Source organism: Takifugu rubripes, chromosome 6 (assembly GCF_901000725.2).
Source record: "Takifugu rubripes chromosome 6, fTakRub1.2, whole genome shotgun sequence".
Classification (NCBI taxonomy): Eukaryota; Metazoa; Chordata; class Actinopteri; order Tetraodontiformes; family Tetraodontidae; genus Takifugu; species Takifugu rubripes.
The window spans coordinates 6,927,991-6,948,253 of record NC_042290.1 but is presented as its reverse complement, the minus strand read 5'-3'; the positions used below and the strand labels follow the sequence as shown (position 1 = coordinate 6,948,253).

Genomic DNA, 20,263 nt, shown 5'->3' with positions numbered 1-20,263 from the left:
TAAATGATTGCACTATATTTGGTAGAACAATGTTAGTTTTGGCCATGCTTGGACAAAGATGATCTCATGTTTTCTCAATTTTTGAAATATTGGATGTTTAATTACTTTACTTGAAGTGGAACCTTGGGTCTATTTATTCATTCATATTTGATCGTTTACTTAATTGAATTTATTTGTCAATTTCTTTTAAATATTCGTGCCACGTTTATTCCTCTTTTTGCTTTGATTTAATTTTTTCATTTACTTTGATTGCAAATGTCTTTTTCAATATGGTTTGATGTATTTTTGTATTGTTAATTGTGTTAATATAAATAAAGACGGGAGGGGGAAAAAAATCCGCGGAGCAACTCAAGTTCCGGGTGCAGATCGGGCACTGACACTCCAACGTCCAGACTTAAACAAGTTTGGCGTTCGAGATACCCTTTTGGTTGAACATTTTCTTACATTTCTGTCAGCTTTTACGAGGCAGCTGTTGTTTGAAAATGCAAACATTAAAGCCACACATTCTGCTGCTCTTGCTGCTCTTCTCCGGAGTGACGGATGCTACCGAACCCATTAGCACCAGCATAGCGGTTGGCATGGCTGCGGCTCTCACCGGCTTCTTAGCCAGCTACCAGAATATATTGTACTATTTTCATGAGTGCTGTCGTCCCGAGTGGGTTTATTTTAACAGAACGGGTGAGAGTCATAAATATATAAATTATTTAACGTTTATTATTGACATGCCATTATGAAGTGGCGTTTGGTTAAACAAGTCGGTTTTTACAAGTGCACTTCATAGTATTTAACTATAAAACGCTTTAAATGTACGTATGCTGTCGCGTGATTATGACATATGAGGGAGTTCCCCGATGCCAAACAGCTCGTCGTTTGCTCTCCGCGGTTTATGATACTTTTATTTATTACTTTTTTGACAACCGGTGTTGTAACGAACACCGATGACAGCAAATGTGGTCGAAGGTTTATGTGCCACACTAGGGCGGCCGATATGGAATTATTTGCATGAAAGTTGCAGTGGGTCGACTACAATGCAACAGGCGATTGTGTCCAAATTTAACATGTGCTGTGTGTTTGGATATACTTATTTTAACGTGCGTGAAGCGTGTAAAACCATAACGACAACGTGTCTGAATTAATGGTGTTAATCAAATTGTAACAAAAATCCGTTACAAATAATGTCAACTACAGATTAAATCACAGATATAGGTGACGAGTCTGGACTACATGTGGCGATCTTTGGGAATTATCGTGTTTATTGTGCTCTCCGATCTCTCCAGGTCTTGAGGCTGACCTGGAAAGCAAGCTGTTTGGACAGCACATTGCCTCACGTATCATCCTGAAAGCTGTGAGTGGATTCATGAGCAATGAAAACCCAAAGAAGCCTTTGGTGCTGTCTCTGCACGGTTGGACTGGTACAGGGAAAAACTTTGTTAGTGAACTCATTGCTGAAAACATTTTCAAGAAAGGAATGGACAGCAAATACGTCCATGTTTTCACATCGGAACTTCATTTTCCACATTCCAGTCAGTCGGATACATACAAGGTAGGATGGCAAATGTTTAACAGGTCATTTCATATGGACTGAATTCATTCTCTGAACCGTATTGTCTTTTATTAGACCCAATTACAGCAGTGGATTAAAGGCAACGTCAGCGAATGTGGACGCTCAATGTTCGTATTTGATGGGATGGACAAGATGCACCCTGGCTTGATTGACAGCATAAAACCATATCTGGATTACTACGACAAGTTGGATGGAGTTTCTTATCGGAAAGCAATCTTCATTTTCTTAAGGTAAAAAATTAATCAAATCACTACCGTGTGCACTTAGTGAACATGTTTAAGCTATTTATAAAGATCACTTACACTGGTTTGACATTGTGGCTTAAAACTTCAGCTATTTTCTGTAATAATATCTAGAGTTAAAGACAGAATGACAAGTAGTTCTGAGAACCAAGATTTAAAGTCAGGTTGACTAAACTTCCTCCTGCAACATTTATAGTGAACACTACACATTTTTAATGCTGTGTACATTTGACTTTAATTGAAAGAAATCTTATGTTGCCTATTTCTTCTCACTCCCTAGCAATGCTGGAGGGGAGAGCATCGTTGATATCGCTTTAGATTTCTGGAAAGCAGGAAGAAGTCGGGAAGAGATCGAGCTCCGCGACCTAGAGACTGTGCTCTCCCTATCGGTGTTTAACAATAAGAAAAGTGAGTTTGAGCTAAATGTCAGGAAGGATCCTCATTCCAATTCCAGATTAATTGAGGTTTGTTTGTTTCTGTTTCTAGGTGGATTGTGGCACACAAGTTTGATCGATAAGAACCTGGTGGACTTCTTCGTCCCTTTTCTGCCTCTGGAATACCATCATGTGGTCCAGTGTGCCATGAATGAGATGAAAGTCAGGGGACATGAGCCGGATCTAAACGTGGCGGATGAAGTGGCTCGGTTTCACATCGACTTCCCCAAACGCGAGGGTATTTTTGCCTTTAAAGGCTGCAAGACGATACAGAGCAAGTTGGACTACTACACCTAATGGCAAGAAAACATGGACATGTCACGTTTTATCACCATGAAACGACCCGAGAAAGGAGGTCGTGCCTCTGAGGAAGATCTAAGGGATTCTCCAGGTTGCAACAAGGAGCTATGCTCAAAATTCGACTTTAGCTTCTTGTCAGAATTCATTATTTGTCACAGTTTACATGCATGGAGAAAATCGAATAACTGACAGGAACATGACCTCCTCTTCACCACTAGGTGGCGATGTGGATCTTTGCAGCGAGTTAATACGGCCCTCTTTCCAGAAGACCAACGTCTTCACATAGCAACTTGAAGATGGATACTCCAGCAGATTTTATCCTGTACGTATTGTACACGTTACGTATTGTGCAGGTAAAGTGTGTGCTATCTCTTGTTAACTTCTGCAACCAGCTTTCCTGGAAGCTTTTTTCCAATTTCCAATCCCATCATCTGTGTGTTTTGGTTGAACAAGGAGGACTCTGATATTAGTCGGACTGTTTACACGCACTTCAATTGTCCAGTTGTAGTCAGATTAAGGCAATAATTTATTTTGTTCCAGTGTCATAGAAAATTACTGTGTGAGGATTTTAACAGGCTTTTCCCCACATTGGTGCTTTCTTACACTGAATAACGGAGGCCTGAGAATTAAAATGCTATTTTGTGTCACTGATCAGAGTTAAAATCTGCTTTTATTCCCTGTAGCAGTGAGAATATTTTTGTTCTCTTTTAAGCTCTTCAATGAGCATTAGTCTTTCTGTCTGTGTAGAAGGAGTCACAAAAGGTCCAAGACTGGAGGGGAGGGAGGACCTGGTACTGGTGGTGAGGGTTAAAGTGAAATACATGCTGCACCATTGAGCTGGTCCACTTCTTTGGTCCCATTTCTTTAATTTGTGTTGGCTGCACTGATCTTTCTTTTAAGATCACATCAATCACATATCATGAAAAACATTAAACTGGATGTACTTTAATTTGTAAAATAAGTCCAATACACACAAACAAAGTGTCCTTTGGCCCCTTATTAACCCATTGGTTTCATCATAGTTTAGTTATGAAGAAATTACAGAATATTTGCCCAGCAGAGGGGAACGAGGCTGAATGAACTCAGTGCTTACCTCAGAAGTCTCTTCTTTTGAAACACTGAAAATGCCAGTGAGACAAAACTGACAAAACTTGTTTTGTTTTTTTCTTTAGATGGTAAAGAATGAAGCTCTACAAGTGGTCTGATGCCATTTGCTGGCCGTTCCTCGAAGCTCCCTGCTGTCTTGCTGAGTCTGTTGTCTTCAACACGTGTTTGCAGTTACAGATTCGTGCCTGCAGAACTCCATCAATACAGCGGTCACCCTCTAAATTATTTGTCACCTTGGCATATTTACCTGGAAAGTAACAATGTGCCATTCAGTAACACATAGTAAATGTTTCAGATCCATAAATGTGATGAAAAGCTCATACTTTGGAGGTTTCAGAGTGAAAACAAACCTTTGGGCCAGTTCTCTTCCATGCCTTTTTCTGTCTTTCCAGGTTTGATGACTTAAAGATTTTCTGTTTCTGAACGTGTGCTCCATTTGTTATATGAACATTAGCATTCAGAATCACATTTTTATTTTGGAATATATTTTTTTCATATGAAAGAAATTATGTCATTCATTTAAAGTCACTACATTAAGATAAATATTTGTTGTCATATTAGGAATAGCTTATTGCACATCAACTTATTTATCTGTGTGCTTTTCTTTATTTTCATTTTATGGTAAAAGTATCATGTCTTCAAATATTGTCTGATGTCTTTTATGTCTTGTCTTGTTCATTGTGATGATATAAATGAATATATGACGGGAAAATCATGTCAATATGTCAAGTTCCGATCAATGATCAGAGGCTGAGATGGAAGGAAAACAATCAGATAATAAACAAATGTAAAAGAGTATTGAACATGAGATTCCTTGTAGGACAGCAGTAGTTGCCTCAAGCAGTCAGTAAACTACAGTGGTTCAGTAGCAGCCTTAAAAAGCATTAAAACATGAGCATCAAAATGGCATCAAGATCAAGCGATGAATACAATAGAGTAATGAGAACTTATACAGAACTTATACTTTTATTATGCCGGGACTATACAGAAAAAAGGAAAGCAATGATTAAAGTGAGGAAACTGGGAATAGTGGACAGTGATGAGAAGAGCATTTTGAGGAATGGAGACATTTCAAGAGAGAGGAAAGACCTTAAATTTCTTATACCATTAAAAAGGATTTAACGAGACGCAAGTGAGGAAGAAGACCTGTAGGTAGCAGTAGCGCAACTTTACGGGTGTCAACTGCCGTTAAAATCTAAAGAGGAAGATCGAGTTCCGGTTGCATATCAGGCAGTTCCTGTTGACTTAGTAAACAAGTTTGGCAAGCGCGACACGCTTCTGGTTTAACGTTCGCCCAGACAGCATTTTCTTTCGTTTCGCTCTACTTTTAAAAGGCAGCTGTTTTGTATAAAATGCAAAGAGCAAAGCGACACGTCTTGCTGTTGTCGTTGCTGCTCTGCACCGGAGTGACGGATGCTATCGAACCCATTAGCACCAGCATAGCGGTTGGCATGGCCGCGGCTCTCACCGGCTTCTTAGCCAGCTACCAGAATATATTGTACTATTTTAATGAGTGCTGTCGTCCCGAGTGGGTTTATTTCAACAGAACGGGTGAGAATCGTAAATATAAAAAGAAAAAGTCGTTAAACGTGATTCTGTTTTTCGTATATTATTAATATGTCATTAAAAAGCAACATTTGGTTAAACGACAGTAGATTTGTACAAAAGTGCTTTAGTAAATTGCGTATGCGCCTACTTAAACTATAACGACAACAGATCGTTTATTCTGTCGCGTGGTTATGACGTATGAGGAAGTTCCCCGTTGTCAAAAAGCTAGTTATTTAGCACGTTTGCTCTGTTCGTTTTTACAGTTTATACATGATAGTTTTAACAGATATTTGCAGTTTGTGTTAATAATTGATGGCCTTAAATTATGAAGTCGACATATATTTATTTGTTGCTTCACGTTTTTTTGACAACCGGTATTTTAACGAACGCCGTGGATCCGATCACAACAACAGTGGTCGTAGGTTTAGGTGCTACACTAGGACGGACAGTGTGGAATTATTTGCGTGAAAGTTGCATTCCAAAATGGGTGAACTATAATGCAAAAGGTGATTGTGTCCAAATTTTATGTGCACGGGTGTTACTTTGTACATACCGGTACTTTATATTTGTATATACTTCCGGGAAGCGCATAAAGCTGTAACAACAACGTGTTCTTTGGGAATCATCGTGTTTATTGTGCTCTGTGCTTTCTCCAGGTCTTGAGGCTGACCTGGAAAGCAAGCTGTTTGGACAGCACATTGCCTCACGTATCATCCTGAAAGCTGTGAGTGGATTCATGAGCAATGAAAACCCAAAGAAGCCTTTGGTGCTGTCTCTGCACGGTTGGACTGGTACAGGGAAAAACTTTGTTAGTGAACTCATTGCTGAAAACATTTTTAAGGAAGGAATGGACAGCAAATACGTCCATGTTTTCACATCGGAACTTCATTTTCCACATTCCAGTCAGTCAGATACATACAAGGTAGGATGGCAAATGTTTAACATGTCATTTCATATGGACTGAATTCATTCTCTGAACCTTATTGTCTTTTATTAGACCCAATTACAGCAGTGGATTAAAGGCAACGTCAGCGAATGTGGACGCTCAATGTTCATATTTGATGAAATGGACAAGATGCACCCTGGCTTGATTGACAGCATAAAACCATATCTGGATTACTACGACAAGTTGGATGGAGTTTCTTATCGGAAAGCAATCTTCATTTTCTTAAGGTAAAAAATTAATCAAATCACTACCGTGTGCACTTAGTGAACATGTTTAAGCTATTTATAAAGATCACTTACACTGGTTTGACATTGTGGCTTAAAACTTCAGCTATTTTTTGTAATAATATCTAGAGTTAAAGACAGAATGACAAGTAGTTCTGTGAACCAAGATTTAAAGTCAGGTTGACTAAACTTCCTCCTGCAACATTTATAGTGAACACTACACATTTTTAATGCTGTGTACATTTGACTTTAATTGAAAGAAATCTTATGTTGCCTATTTCTTCTCACTCCCTAGCAATGCTGGAGGGGAGAGCATCGTTGATATCGCTTTAGATTTCTGGAAAGCAGGAAGAAGTCGGGAAGAGATCAAGCTCCGCGACCTAGAGACTGTGCTCTCCCTATCGGTGTTTAACAATAAGAAAAGTGAGTTTGAGCTAAATGTCAGGAAGGATCCTCATTCCAATTCCAGATTAATTGAGGTTTGTTTGTTTCTGTTTCTAGGTGGATTGTGGCACACAAGTTTGATCGATAAGAACCTGGTGGACTTCTTTGTCCCTTTTCTGCCTCTGGAATACCATCATGTGGTCCAGTGTGCCATGAATGAGATGAAAGTCAGGGGACATGAGCCGGATCTAAACGTGGCGGATGAAGTGGCTCGGGATCTCGTCTTCTTCCCAAAATCCGAGAGAGTTTTCGCCGTTAAAGGCTGCAAGACGATACAGAGCAAGTTGGACTACTACACCTAACGGCGACAAAACATGGACATGTCACGTTTTATCACCATGTGCATTTGTCAAAGACAGAGACTTGACCCCAAAGGATCAGAGAGAAGAAGTCGTTTTGACTGAACTCTGAGGAAGCACTGAAGGATTCTGCAGTTTGCCATGCACAACACTGGCATCATGTCGGATTTTAACAGGCTTTTCCCCATGTTTCTGCTTTCTTACACTGAATACTGAAGGCTCAAGCCTGAAAATGCAATTTTGTGTCACTGATCAGAGTTAAAATCTGCCTTTATTCCCAGTAGCAGTGACAGTCTGAGGCCTAAGTTTGCTCTCTTAATGAGCACTCTTTTTATTTAAATTTAATGACTCAGTGTTGTGTGCTACTTTTACATGGATTATTACAAGTCAGGCCTTATGCTGTAGTTGATAATACTTGTAACTCAGAATGATCTGACCTGTAATTTGGAAAACTGCATTACAACAGCTTAACTCGGGGCACTGACTTGGAAATTCAGGCAGGATCCAAGTAGACCAAGTTGGATGAATTGACGTCGTAGCATAATGGCACCACCCACTGAGTTAAACACTCACTCCTTCAATTTTACCTTTTATGTTGCTAGTTTAGCTCAAAAAGCATTTGAACAAACATGACCTCGCTGTGGGTGAGCATGTTTCTGAGGAGGTGCAATGAAACGCATTTATGTTGGGATTTGAAATTTCCGAGTAAAATCGAATGCAGCATTGCTGCTTCTCACCTGCAAGTACTTTTTAGATCTCACAATGTGTCTCCACTTAAATTCAAGAGCCATGTGATCTTAAAACCAACAAATTATGTCATATACTTTTAGAAATGTTCACATTATTCCTCTAAAGTTGTATTTTATTGGAAAACAATTCCAATAAATGAAAATGATGTGTCATTTGGTCCTGTTTTATTCAATTTGTTGGTTTCATCATAGTTTAGTTATGAGGAAATATTAGAAAATGTTTACCCAGCAGAGGGGAATGACAGACACGAGGTTTATTGAACTTAAAACTGTCTTCCCATTGAGATATTTTATTGTAATAACTTGAAACCTGACATTTGAGAAAATCTGTACTTGTATTTGGTTTCAATGGTTAAAAAAAAAAGGATCTACAAACAATCTGTCATACAAAGTTTATTTATGTCACATTAAACACCTTTTTTTTCAATCTTTTTGAGTGTCCTCTTACAAAAACATCTGGTAGCGAGCATAGCATTAGTGAACTTCCCGATGGTCACTTGAAGCCCCTTGGCTGCTTCGTTGTTGTTGTATTCCCTGTTGTAGTCACAACCATGTTTCCAGGCACAGTCTATATGAAAGGGTCAGGAGTCTCATACCAGCAGAACAGCATTAATGCAGCCATCGTTCTCTGGATTGTTTGTCACCTGAGCATATTTACCTGGAAAATAACAGAATGTCCCATTAAGTAACATATTCAGATCTATGAATCTACCAAAAGGTTTATCGAATAAAAACCTGATGACATTCTAGAGCCATATCTTCTTGTGGAAACAGAAGATGGTTTTGTTGCAAGGATTAAAGGGACTGGTGGGAACTCACCCCATATAACTTTTCCTCCCTGTGTGACCAGTCCCAGCTCGCTGACGTTGACCTCTATGACTGTTCCTTTTGTGATGACGCCCAAGGAGGTGTAAAGGGGAGAGGACGGGTTCTTCTTTACTCCAAGGAGGGGGAGGCAGAACGTAGCCTTCAGCTCTGGGTGTGTGACGTGAGCCTTTTTGAATCGTAAACCCTACAGTGACAGAAAAAAAGTCATAAAGGAGCACACGGATGCCAAATCAAACTTTAAGCCTGAATAGTTTTGATTGGTTATTTACTTAGTCACACAACAAGACCATGATAAAACACATTTGTCATTTTAATAATATCGCTGGCCCTGAATGCAACATTTACAACCATTTGGTAACCGTACTTACCATGGGCCTGATGAAACGCTCATACTTTGGAGGTTTCCGGGTAAAGCCATCGCCGACAAAGCAAACCTTTGTGACCATTCTCTTCCATGCCTTTTTCTGTCTCTTTCCAGTTTTGATGACTTTAAGAACTTCTGTTTCTCCTTGTGCTCGCACTTTGGGAAGAGGCACCTCCCATTTGCCCTATAACATCCAGAAACACATTTTTATTTTCCTGGGAAATATTTTGCCAACAAACCAGACTAAATCGTATTCATTTCATTTCCCTACATTGACAGTGCTGAGGCAAGATACTTACAGCCTTCTCTTTCCTCTTCTGTTTGATCATGTTGGACAGAACCTTAGCGCGGGACTGACCCTCTCTGTCCAACAAGTATGCCGGCACGGCTCCCTGTGGTGTTTTATCATCATTCTTCTGCTTGGTATTTCTCTGTTCATGCATTTTGATACTGTAAAGATACAAGAAATGATTATACGTACAAATATAGGGTTACGTGGCTACAATTATAATGTTTATCTTTCTCTGAATGTACTCACGTTTTCTTCATCTGAATCTTTTCAGCATGTCTTTGTTTGTGGTACAATTTGGCCTTCAACCCGATCAGCTTCCTGGCTTTGTGAGACCTTTCATGAGCCTCACGGCTCTCCTTCTTCCTTTTCTTTTCATGATGGTCAAGGCGATAACCGTGCCGCTTGCGATGCAACTCGATGTGCTCGTTCTGAGGCTACAAAAGAAAAAGCATACATGCACACTTCAACTGCATGCCATATTGCTGAGTATTATACAAGTACAGGTTTGTTGCTGTGGAGGATTCATGGCAACTTTTATTCTTATTGGGTTCATGCAAATTCTCAATTTAATAATCTAAGAAAGCAACAATTCAATCCAAAAGTTTCTCATGTAAAGTTGAATTCTAATCAGTCTCAATTTTGTTTGTGTACAAACGTGTACACATCTGGAATTTCTACATGACATGAAAGCATGTCAAAATATATTTGGTGATCAATCACAATTTATGCAACAATTTACATGTATACAAGAATCAAACCTACGAAGAATTAAAAACAGCACTAATGAAGCTGTGAGTGCTGAGTAAATAAAATAGCCTCACATACTTCTATAATATTACCAGTATTGCCGTTCGTAAAAGTAAAATAACATAAACTAAACAATACTGGAAGGCAGTAAAACGTCACCGGACCACATGTCAACCCAGGCTAACGCTAGCTGACTGAGCTAATCTGTTGAACTTCCTGATACGAGATAAACTACGTAATAAAACAAGGTATTTTCTTACCATCTTCTTTGTAAGGAGTTAAGAGTTACAGTGAAATGTTGAAAGAGACAAGAGCTTGTAAAGATGCAGAATATTCGGTGTTTGTTCCTTCAGGCTGGGGTTTCTTGGATGTTGTTTTCCCCGTAGCCGATACGTAAAGGAAGTGCGTCATATGACGTTGCGAATTGTGCGTTGGTGAAAAATGCACGGCTTGTTCTAAAACAAAAAGAGATGCAAATATGTTTATTTTACGACAAATATAGCAGTGACACGAAATGCAGCAAATACAGTATATTGGTCTATATTAACCAATGTATACAGAGTCTAACGCGTCCTTATTAAAGGAGTAATCTAAAGACGAGACATTTATGCCAGTGGCCGGAAACAAATAACACACATGCGTGGTATCGGGATGTAATTTGGAGCTGTACCTCACAAAAGTGTGACATTTTACATCATAATACATTGTGGAGATTTGTAAGAATACTGCTGTTAACAAGCTAGATTTTATTTCCTAATTTTAACGTAATATCTTGTTTATTTACTTCTTTTTTTTTACCGTTGCCAATATAGATGATGTGACATTGTTGTGTCCTATCGTCACCACAATGGGGAAAGCTTTGAAAGCTTAGCACAGAATAAGTCTTCATGTTGGATTTCTCAGGCACCAGGCAGAATGATTATTGTAAGACATCACTTCTAAACAGCGATGTGCAGCAGATTGTGTGTATAGAATGAATACCTTGTAACTAAGTCGTTGTCTTAAATAGGGAAGGTATCTATTCAGCGCTGGGCTGAGGTGCTGCAGATGTACAGTCAGCGGTCATATAAGACTACTGAGCAGATTTCTTCCAGGTGCGTTGCTTTTATCAAAGGATGCCCACTCCTTCATACAAGCTACTTTTTACAGTTTTTATTTCTGTTATTTCATTGTTTAAAGGAAAAAGTAGATATCTTCCTCTATTGTATATTTGCATGTTTCTATGAATGTTGTCTTGGCCGCATGAGTATTTAATAGTAACGCCTGATTCCTCCCACCGTTCAAAACATGCAAATTAGGTTCATGAGGGACAATAAATTGCCACCAGTCAGGAGTCCAGTAACTGTTTTCCACCCCTAGTAGCCCCCAGCACCCCCACAACTATTAGGAAGAATCAGTAGTTTCTTTTGTCTGGCTATTGTAAACAACACATTTATTCCATTTTACAGATGATGTCAAATCACTGCGAGCTGTGATCAGTCCTGATGTATCCAGGTAAGTAGGTGCACTCTGCAGTTTCTGATGATGTGTTCAAGGCTTTTTTGTTTATGTGTCAACTGGGGCTCTTCAGAATTCGAAACATTGGCATTATGGCTCACATTGATGCTGGAAAGACAACAACCACTGAAAGGATGCTATATTATTCCGGATATACGAGAACACTAGGAGGTGTGTGGAATTATGTGGTTACCATCCTGTTATCTCCTTCTAGGACTTACCCATTTAATGTATTTCCACTCCTTATTTCAGATGTGGATGATGGGGACACGGTCACAGATTTCATGGCACAAGAAAGAGAGCGCGGCATCACTATACAATCAGCTGCTGTCACATTTGATTGGAAAAGTTATAGAATAAACCTCATTGATACCCCAGGTAGAATCGCCAGCGTTGTGGAGATGAATTTTGTGTGAAAAGATCAGACATGACTCTGTGTGGGATTACAGGACATGTTGATTTCACTCTGGAGGTGGAGCGGGCACTTCGTGTTCTGGACGGGGCTGTTGCAGTGTTTGATGCTTCTGCTGGTGTTGAGGTTGATCACAGCTTACATGCTGCCCCTTTTCATTGATCTATTGTTTTACCTATACTTGCTTGTTCTGAATACACCTTTATCTGTTGCTTTGAATCTTGTAACAGGCTCAGACTCTGACTGTGTGGCGGCAAGCAGAGAAGCACCATGTCCCCTGTGTTTGTTTCCTTAATAAGATGGATAAACCTACAGCAAAGTGAGTGACTTAGTAGTCTAAGAATATTCACATTTAAAAAAATTAACTTCTTGAAAGTCAAAAGAAAGCAATTGTTCGTTTGTCTTTTTCTTACAGCTTTACTCTTTCTATTGAAAGCATAAGACAGAAGTTAAAAGCCAATCCAGTCCTGCTGCAGGTAGGTTTGTGGAACAAGTTAGAAGATTAACATTAATGATAAAGTATACAGTTCCTCAATTAAACTTGAGCACCTTTATATGATATAGGCATGAGATTTAGTTCATCTCACATGATCATATGCACTTTGTAGATTCCTATTGGCAGTGGCAAAAACTTCTTAGGTGTGGTTGACTTGGTAACCAACCAGAAGCTGCTCTGGAAGCAAGAATCTTTGAGAGATGACGGACGAAATTTTGACAGCAGCCCTCTTGACCAGTCTGATGAGGCAGAGCTTGTGAAGGAGGTCAGAGAAGCCAGGCTGTCCTTAATTGAGCAGGTACGTTTCAGTATGTTGAACCTTTTAAATATTTCCCTTTCTTTGGTATCTGTTCCACTACGCACCTCTGCTCTCACAGGTCGCTGATCTGGACGACCAGTTTGCAGAACTGCTGCTGACAGATTTTAGTGACAACTTTGATGCAATACCCTCCTCCAAAGTAAGTGTTCTTGTCCTGGGCCTGAATACAGGCAGGGAAAAATAAAAATAAAAAAAAACTTTACTTGTGTCTCCTCAGCTGCAGGAGGCTATACGGCGGGTGACTCTCGCTCGCAAAGGTGTTCCCGTTCTCTGTGGGAGCTCGTTGAGAAACAAAGGTGTTCAGCCTCTTTTAGACGCCATAGCAGCTTACCTGCCAGCCCCGAATGAACGGCACCATGACCTGGTGTGAGTAAATAAGATGGCTCCTGCAAATTCCTGGAGAGGGAGAGTTTACTGACAAGTTAATCACCTTTCTTTATGTTTCTTTTCCCCAGGCGTTGGTACAAGGACGACTTGTGTGCTCTGGCCTTCAAGGTGGTCCACGACAAGCAGCGGGGTCCTCTTGTCTTTCTTCGGATTTACTCCGGCTGCCTGAAACCTCAGACTGCTGTCCACAACATCAACAGGAACAGCGTGTATGCCGTTTCCATTACTCCCTCCCACCAGTGTTTGAGCTGACATGCTCAATTAATTCTGACCCGAAACGCCATGCATTTCCTTCAATGTGTTTAGGGAGAGGATGAGTCGACTCATGGTGCCATTCGCTGATCAGCATGTAGAAATTCCCTCAATGACAGCAGGAAACATTGCCCTGACTGTGGGGCTGAAGCAGGTAAAGCTCCACACATCACACAATGTATTTGCATTTTCATTCAGAAAGGTTACTCAAGATTGCCGACTTCCTTTAAGACCATCACAGGGGACACCATCGTATCATCCAAGGCTTCAGCAGCAGCCGCAGCCCGTCGGGCCAGCAGCGACAGTGTGGCCAGAAAGAAAACTGAGGAACAGACAACTGAGGAACAGACTACTGTGGTCCTCTCGGGGGTAGAGGTCCCTGATCCAGTCTTTTTCTGCACCATAGAACCACCCACAATGGCCAAGCAGGCTGGTCAGTCACAGTGATTGAAACTTCATGGCCCAGCAAGCATGTAGTAACTGGTGTTTTTTTTCTCTGGAAAGATCTTGAAAATGCTCTCAAATGCCTCCAGAGGGAAGACCCCAGTCTTAAAGTCAGGGTGGACCCTGATTCTGGGCAGGTGAGTAACATCATCACCTTTTTCTTTTAATGGGAGAGCTGTTGCAGAGTCCAATAAAATGCTTTGCCCTTCAGACCATCCTGTGTGGGATGGGAGAGCTTCACATCGAGATCATTCACGATCGAATCAGAAGAGAGTACGGCATCGAAACTGACCTGGGACCCCTACAGGTGGCGTACAGGGAGACCGTCCTCCGTGAAGTTTCTGCAACAGGTTTGTTCTTTATATCCTTGTATTCATTTTTAGACCTTTTAAAGATAGCACACGTCCCATTCTTAAATCATAGATATGCTGGACCGCACTGTTGGGGACAGGCGACATGTTGTGACTGTGGAGCTGGCCGTCAAACCCAGTGACGTCACGTCCGCTGGCGGCACGTGTGAATCTACCTTCACGGAAGAAATGGAGCAGCTGCTGTCGGCCGAAGTCAAACAGGCGGTGGAAAATGGAGTGCAGAGCTCATATCTTCAGGGTACCAGTCAACTCGTCCAATTTTGGCTCCTGACGCAGCCGGATGTAAATGTTTACATGATGTTCTTCTGCTGTCAGGACCTGTACTTGGTTACCCTCTGTTGGGTGTGTCTTCACTCATCCAGAATGTCAGGATGGAACCAGGAACGTCTCCTGCCATGGTGTCGGCTTGCGCATCCCGCTGCACAACGAAGGTAAATAATCGACCTCCTGTTAACATACTGTAGGATTCTAATCTGCAGCTTTGGCCTTTTGGAAACAGGCTCTGCGGCTGGCAGGGGGCCAAATCCTGGAGCCACTGATGTCACTGGAGGTGACCGTGGGGGAGGAGCACCTCAGCGTTGTGTTAGGAGATCTGGCTCAAAGACGAGGGACCGTCAGAGACATCCAGAGTCGCCATAACAATAAGGTGTTGCTGGCAAACGTGCCGCTGGCAGAGATGATGGTGAGTTGTTGTCCAATTCATATTCTTGTTGGTTTTGTATTTAATGATTTGAGGGTTTTTAACTGGTTTCATTTTAAAGGGCTATTCCACCATTTTGCGAACGCTCACATCTGGCAATGCCACCTTCTCACTGGAGCTGGACACATACGAGGCCATGAACCCCCAGGACCAGAACACCCTCCTGAAAAAAATATCCGGCCTGCTGTGATGCTTGTCATTAACTTAAGTCACAGTTTAATACTGTTATTTAGAATGCAAATACACAGTGCAAGTCAAACAGTCTGTTTTTGAGGTTTAATGATGACACAAAACTTGATTATATTGATTGTAATGTTTCAAGGTGAGACCACTTAAAATGTGGTTTGATCAAAGTAGGAAAAAAGCCCATTATGGATAAAAGAAAAAAAGATGCATTTAAGTGACAAGATTTAAGTCATTCTAAATTTTACTACTGAACAAAAATTCAGAGCAAATCACTTCATACTTTTTATTAATAAAAAGGAGGTAATTTGTTAAAACCACAATATTTTGAACATTCATTCATGGCACAGTGCATTAAAAATTAAGGACATGAGATGTAACCAACTTATGTAGATTGTAAAAGGTTGTGAAGTGTTTTGATCCATAGAATTCTCTGCTTCTCTTTCGGTGTGCCTACACACCGGTGTTCTCAAACCCCCCTGTACTCGCGGGGGCAATAGCTGGTGAACAGCGGTTCCGCCGGGATCCCTCGCCTGATGGGAATGATGGAGAAATGAGCCTGTTGAACAGGTGTTATAGGACATTTTGGGATTGGCAACACCTACTCCACCATGCGACAGCGATGCCCGGACAGTCTGTTGTAGGCGTCGTTGACGTCCCTCACATCCTTGGAACTCCACAATCGCTCGGCCACAGCGCTGGCACGAGGCCTAGCGAAGAGGGAAAAAAAATAAATAAATAAACCACTATATTTATCTGATTTGAAGTCGTTAAATGATGGTTACATTAGTTTTTTTATTACCAGAGCCTTGGTGTCACGTTGGTGGAATCCACATACTCCCCCCAGAGGCAGGCCTCTCCACCAATGACAAGCTTCTTTTGTGCATCAGTGCCTGTTTCAAAATGCGTTACCTCATCAGAAAATGCTGCAAAATCCAAAGCTCAGGAAACGTGTGATTGTTATTGGTTGCTAGGTTCCCTCTGTTCATTCAACAGGCTTACACATATGTGCACAGGAGTGACAAACATCTCAACTCCATAACGAGCAATACCGCCGATGCCAGTTAAACACTATCAGGTCGTATAAGTGGGGCTAGCATTCTGAAAGCAAGCAGTGACAAACCCTTGAAATCCTGCGGGTCGGCCTTGTAATGGCCCTGCCAGTCCTGGCCGTAGGAGATACGGTTCAGGTACCAGGGAGTGGACAGCAGGGTCTGGTACCCTGATGCTGTAACATTTGCCATCTCATTCTGGTATTGCTCTTGGTTTCCCTTCCAGACGTGGATAATAGTGTCTGGTTTCAGCTACATGACACACACATACACACACATATGGCGTTAAAGTGATCAAGAATGAAATACGCAAAGAAAACACTTTAAAACCCACAAACCCCAAGGACTCGTGAGAGTGTTTCCACACAACTGTGCAGTTTTCTAGCATAAGCCTGTTGAATAGAATGCCCTTTCACCACTCAACACACCAGGCCTAAATCAGCACAATGATCACAGGTACAGGAAGAGGTTTCTGTAAAAACTGACCGTTGAAGCTGAGCGGCTCAACCTTGTAGTAGTTCTGCCAGTCCTGTGCGTAGCTAATGTAATCTAGGTACCACGGGGCAGAGAGGAGGGTGGGATAGCCTGCTGCTGTCACCTTGCTCATCTCGTCATTATACCGGCCGCCGATCCACACATGTACTACTGTGTCTGGCTTTAGCTGGAATAGTTACACACCAGTACTTTTTTCTTTTTTTACTATGCGAGTGGTTTTCTTTGGCTTGACAAGTTGGGAATAACCACTTTCATTCTAGAATGCTAAATGTGAATCAAAGATTGATCAAAGAAAATTTCAGCGAGGTAGTATTGCTAACCAATTAGACATTATTTGATGGCAGCAAAAAAAAATATGTAAAACTGTCCCAAAGCAATGATTTTATATGCCAGAAACAAGGATAAAGCATAAAGGTTGCCCTCTGCTGGTAGGCTGCACCAAAGTATCCTGCAAAAGTATCTCACTGATGTGCAGTATGTTTAAATATAAAATTATTTTAAAACAGCTGAACTTTGTGCCGAGTTTGGTAATAAAAGCAAATATTTGATCATCTTGTGCTTGGAGAATTTTTTGCACTGGCAACATTTGTACAATGCGTGGCAAATTCACAAAAAGAGTGATATTCTAGCTAGGCTTTGAAACCAGAAATGGGTGGATTTAAAAGCATTGGACTAAACATATAGTTCAATTCTTGGGTTTCTTGTATGATAATCTAACCCGGTTCCGATTTAGCATTCAAAAGTGAGAGAAGTTATTTCCCAAATTGTCACGTTTTAGAAACAAAAACAGTGAATGTTGATAGAGCACAGATCACGTACATGTAAAACCTTACTGGCTCCACACTGTCACCCTTACTTACCTTGACACCATTGTCAAAGACTTCCTGCCACACCATGTAACCCTTGTTAGTGGTGGCCACAATATCCAAGAGCCTGTAGGGTCACATGTCAAGAAAATAATTCACTCATCTTGTTTTATAAGAAGAAGAGAAGGTGTGGAGTCTACTTCAGCGGAGAGGAACCGCCCACCTTTGAATATAGAAAGATTCCAGCTTGCTGTAGTCTCGACCAAAACCCTGTTGGTCCATGAATTTTGTAATATTTGGGTTGGACTTCCTACAGGATTTTAAAAAACATATGAATCCACCTTATTACTGATGCTGCTGAGAGGTTTTCTGACACCTTGCCCGGCCTCACCAGCAGTTGAAGTCCACCTCATCGCCCCCCAGGTGAACGTAGCCATCGGGGAACACCGTGCTGACTTCTTTAAAGAACTGGGTCATGAAGGTATAGGTGGTGTTCAGGATGGGGTTCACCGGTCCAAAGGAGCCAGAAAGCTTTGATCCGGAGTAACACGGTGTGAGCAAATCTTTCTGGCCTGACGGGGAACACGAGGCAAAGCGGATGAATTCGTCATTTTAGAAACACTTCAGCATTTTGAATGCGTAAAAACTCACCTTTGCCCCAAGACTGAGTGTGTCCGGGCGTGTCAAACTCCGCCACAACACGAATACCCCTCAGACGGGCAAATTCAATCACCATCTTCACATCAGCAGGCGTGTACACATGTGTGTACGGGTGGAATGCTCCCTATCAGCACGTGAAAAGCAACAAAAAAAATCCTCTGACAGGTGAAAATAGGAGAACCTGAAGGAATAAAAGACTAAGCACGCACCTGTTGGCTCAGCTGTGGGAATGTTTTGCTCATGTAAGGAAAGGACGGTTCATCCACAATGTGCCAGTGGAAGACGTTTATTTTATTCATTGCCATGGTTTCCTGTGTAAACCAGGGGGGAAAAACGGGAATGAGCAAATACAAAAGCAATGTATCTTTTCCAAAGTCAAACAGGCTCACCAGGTTGGCCAGGATTACTTTGACCGGCAGGAAATGCCGAGAGGTGTCCAGCAGGATGCCCCGGTGAGGGAACCTGGGGAAGTCGCTGATGGACGTTGCATTGATGCTTTTCTGCACGCAAAGAATAAATCAGCCTCAATGAGCTCACACAATCCAAAAACAACTCAAATATTCTCAGAATCTCTTACAGCGCCATAGTCGTCCTCATAAATCAACTGGCTGAAAGTTTCCAAGCCTAAGGGGAATATTTCAGGTAACATAGGTGAATATAACTTTATAGTGAGTAATGGGGAAAAAAGGGGGATAGTATAGTGCGAAGGGGCATAAACAGAGCAATTAAAATCAGCTTTAGAAGAGATTACTCACCGTGGAGGGCTCCCCACACCTTAGGTGCTTTCAGCACAGCAAAGGGTTGGTCCACTGTCAGCTCATCTGTAGAAACAGGACTGACAGGGTTAGAAGATTATAGTCTGCTAAAATAACACAGACTCTGCCCTATAAATTCACTGTTAGCAACTGCAACCAAGGAAGTGAATCAGTTTTCTAATCTAAAAGAATCAGGGTATGATTGTGTAATACTGTATAACTTCATGGCGCTCTCTCGGTTCCTGTAAAGTGTGAACACATTTCCTACTACCCGTTTTTCTCCCCACATCACTGTGTTTTTAAGTAATAATTCTGGGATCGCCACCTTAATGCTGCAGAGGCACAAATCGGCTCCATAAACGGATACGGATGATTCCAGAAAGAGGCCACTCACATGACTCGTCAGACTTCACACTGGGGTAAGCGTCACAGTCGGAGTCCGCTGAGGTGATCCACACCTGCAGCTCTGTCAGATCAGTGGGACCAGCTCGCCTGCTTTTGTTTTTACCGGACCTTTTAGCGTTGCCGAACATGTATTCATAATATCTGCAAAAGGACAGGGAGAAAAAAGGCAAGTTTGTCACACAAGTCACCCCATGTCGAGTCACGAAAAAAGCGAAGACCAAACACGGTTGGCACCTTCTGTAAGCGTCCTGCAGGAGGGCGCAGCTCGGCCCCGCCGAGGACTGTTTGGCGTCAACGATATTGAAGCTGAAGCCCGTCAACTTGAACGAAACCTGAGAGATCTGCACTTTCTGCGGCAGAGGCCACAGGGAGCCAAATTTGGACGGCTGCGCCACAAACTCGATCTCTTCTTCTACGATTCCATCGACGTGGTGTCGCCGCAGCCCCTGGCACGAGCCCAGGGCGAGAAAGAGCAGCGCGAGGATGTTCGTGGACACGTTCATGGCTGCAGGAAAACTGATTTATTATCTCCGGGTCTCGTGAGCGGCAATATGATAACGCCGGGTGGGCGGGGCTTGTGATGCGGAAGTAAACCGTAGATTGAAACCTTTAAAGGGGAATCACGCGCTTTATATCAATGAGTGCGAAACGTATCAATATTAACTACATTATCTTTAAAATATTGTCCTTAGAACTAAATATGTTTGCAACGGTTTTTGTTTTGTCTCAAGTATATAACATTTGATACATGGGTTTGTGAGAACTTAGAAGAAGGTTGAGTAACCGCGCAAGCAGAAGCCGTAGTTCAGGCTTTTACACCTAGTTGACTTAAACGTTCAACATAATGGCGGCTAAATAAATAATACCCTATTATATTACACCACCACCCGCTGACTTTGATTAAATCAGTGAAAGAAATCGGCATTGTCAGTTTTTTGCAT

At 41.6% G+C, this 20,263-nt stretch overlaps 5 protein-coding genes across 8 annotated transcripts; 3 read left to right on the top strand and 2 right to left on the bottom strand.

Annotated features, from left to right (window-relative positions):
* Window positions 1-352: 352 nt before the first annotated feature.
* On the top strand, window positions 353-4,443 carry LOC101078600 (torsin-1A-like). Its single transcript, XM_029837687.1, has 7 exons — window positions 353-678; window positions 1,278-1,543; window positions 1,619-1,794; window positions 2,087-2,214; window positions 2,293-2,631; window positions 2,759-2,862; window positions 3,713-4,443. Exons 1-5 carry the CDS (start codon window positions 483-485, stop codon window positions 2,535-2,537), a joined length of 1,011 nt encoding a protein of 336 aa, XP_029693547.1. The 5' UTR covers window positions 353-482; the 3' UTR covers window positions 2,538-2,631; window positions 2,759-2,862; window positions 3,713-4,443.
* Window positions 4,444-4,853: 410 nt separating this feature from the next.
* On the top strand, window positions 4,854-8,011 carry tor1 (torsin family 1). Of its 2 annotated transcripts, none has more exons than XM_011604680.2 (5): window positions 4,854-5,198; window positions 5,852-6,117; window positions 6,193-6,368; window positions 6,661-6,788; window positions 6,867-8,011. In XM_011604680.2, exons 1-5 carry the CDS (start codon window positions 5,000-5,002, stop codon window positions 7,109-7,111), a joined length of 1,014 nt encoding a protein of 337 aa, XP_011602982.2. In that variant the 5' UTR covers window positions 4,854-4,999; the 3' UTR covers window positions 7,112-8,011. The 2 variants fall into 2 exon arrangements, with proteins under 2 accessions (XP_011602982.2, XP_029693546.1); XM_029837686.1 differs by lacking the exon at window positions 4,854-5,198 and adding an exon at window positions 5,252-5,701.
* A 223-nt stretch (window positions 8,012-8,234) lies between these two features.
* On the bottom strand, window positions 8,235-10,507 carry nsa2 (NSA2 ribosome biogenesis homolog (S. cerevisiae)). The gene is made up of 6 exons (XM_003965258.3): window positions 10,349-10,507; window positions 9,588-9,775; window positions 9,349-9,499; window positions 9,054-9,233; window positions 8,677-8,869; window positions 8,235-8,515 (listed from the first exon to the last, which is right to left on the bottom strand). The coding sequence occupies exons 1-6, from the start codon at window positions 10,349-10,351 to the stop codon at window positions 8,448-8,450; spliced, it is 783 nt and encodes a 260-aa protein (XP_003965307.1). The 5' UTR covers window positions 10,352-10,507; the 3' UTR covers window positions 8,235-8,447.
* Window positions 10,508-10,710: 203 nt separating this feature from the next.
* On the top strand, window positions 10,711-15,466 carry gfm2 (GTP dependent ribosome recycling factor mitochondrial 2). Of its 2 annotated transcripts, XM_011604678.2 has the most exons (21): window positions 10,711-10,804; window positions 10,901-11,012; window positions 11,098-11,182; window positions 11,537-11,582; window positions 11,659-11,756; window positions 11,838-11,963; window positions 12,035-12,123; window positions 12,228-12,316; window positions 12,413-12,473; window positions 12,606-12,791; window positions 12,871-12,951; window positions 13,030-13,178; window positions 13,268-13,408; window positions 13,506-13,605; window positions 13,683-13,884; window positions 13,956-14,032; window positions 14,107-14,245; window positions 14,319-14,504; window positions 14,582-14,697; window positions 14,766-14,948; window positions 15,028-15,466. In XM_011604678.2, the coding sequence occupies exons 2-21, from the start codon at window positions 11,004-11,006 to the stop codon at window positions 15,154-15,156; spliced, it is 2,292 nt and encodes a 763-aa protein (XP_011602980.1). In that variant the 5' UTR covers window positions 10,711-10,804; window positions 10,901-11,003; the 3' UTR covers window positions 15,157-15,466. The 2 variants fall into 2 exon arrangements, with proteins under 2 accessions (XP_011602980.1, XP_029693545.1); XM_029837685.1 differs by having other exon boundaries at window positions 10,743-11,012.
* Window positions 15,229-19,888, bottom strand: hexb (hexosaminidase B (beta polypeptide)). Of its 2 annotated transcripts, none has more exons than XM_011604679.2 (14): window positions 19,557-19,888; window positions 19,312-19,463; window positions 18,918-18,983; window positions 18,740-18,786; window positions 18,552-18,662; window positions 18,372-18,473; window positions 18,154-18,286; window positions 17,894-18,074; window positions 17,726-17,812; window positions 17,557-17,629; window positions 16,273-16,453; window positions 15,952-16,042; window positions 15,755-15,859; window positions 15,229-15,682 (listed from the first exon to the last, which is right to left on the bottom strand). In XM_011604679.2, the coding sequence occupies exons 1-14, from the start codon at window positions 19,823-19,825 to the stop codon at window positions 15,619-15,621; spliced, it is 1,662 nt and encodes a 553-aa protein (XP_011602981.2). In that variant the 5' UTR covers window positions 19,826-19,888; the 3' UTR covers window positions 15,229-15,618. The 2 variants fall into 2 exon arrangements, with proteins under 2 accessions (XP_011602981.2, XP_003965306.2); XM_003965257.3 differs by lacking the exon at window positions 16,273-16,453 and adding an exon at window positions 16,688-16,862 and having other exon boundaries at window positions 19,557-19,886.
* Window positions 19,889-20,263: the final 375 nt, after the last annotated feature.

Coding starts and splice junctions, on each gene's coding strand:
- tor1 (XM_011604680.2), top strand. CDS start 5,000: ATGCAAAGAGCAAAGCGACACGTCTTGCTGTTGTCGTTGCTGCTCTGC. Junction 6,118..6,192: donor GTCAGTCAGATACATACAAG/GTAGGATGGCAA, acceptor GTCTTTTATTAG/ACCCAATTACAGCAGTGGAT. Junction 6,369..6,660: donor GCAATCTTCATTTTCTTAAG/GTAAAAAATTAA, acceptor CTCACTCCCTAG/CAATGCTGGAGGGGAGAGCA.
- hexb (XM_011604679.2), bottom strand. CDS start 19,825: ATGAACGTGTCCACGAACATCCTCGCGCTGCTCTTTCTCGCCCTGGGC. Junction 18,984..19,311: donor TGTGAAGTCTGACGAGTCAT/GTGAGTGGCCTC, acceptor CTGTTTCTACAG/ATGAGCTGACAGTGGACCAA. Junction 17,813..17,893: donor GAGGTGGACTTCAACTGCTG/GTGAGGCCGGGC, acceptor AAAATCCTGTAG/GAAGTCCAACCCAAATATTA.
- LOC101078600 (XM_029837687.1), top strand. CDS start 483: ATGCAAACATTAAAGCCACACATTCTGCTGCTCTTGCTGCTCTTCTCC. Junction 679..1,277: donor GGTTTATTTTAACAGAACGG/GTGAGAGTCATA, acceptor CGATCTCTCCAG/GTCTTGAGGCTGACCTGGAA. Junction 1,795..2,086: donor GCAATCTTCATTTTCTTAAG/GTAAAAAATTAA, acceptor CTCACTCCCTAG/CAATGCTGGAGGGGAGAGCA.
- nsa2 (XM_003965258.3), bottom strand. Junction 9,500..9,587: donor AAGATTCAGATGAAGAAAAC/GTGAGTACATTC, acceptor GTATCTTTACAG/TATCAAAATGCATGAACAGA. Junction 9,234..9,348: donor AGAAGAGGAAAGAGAAGGCT/GTAAGTATCTTG, acceptor TGGATGTTATAG/GGCAAATGGGAGGTGCCTCT.
- gfm2 (XM_011604678.2), top strand. Junction 13,409..13,505: donor AACATCAACAGGAACAGCGT/GTATGCCGTTTC, acceptor CAATGTGTTTAG/GGAGAGGATGAGTCGACTCA. Junction 13,606..13,682: donor TGACTGTGGGGCTGAAGCAG/GTAAAGCTCCAC, acceptor ACTTCCTTTAAG/ACCATCACAGGGGACACCAT.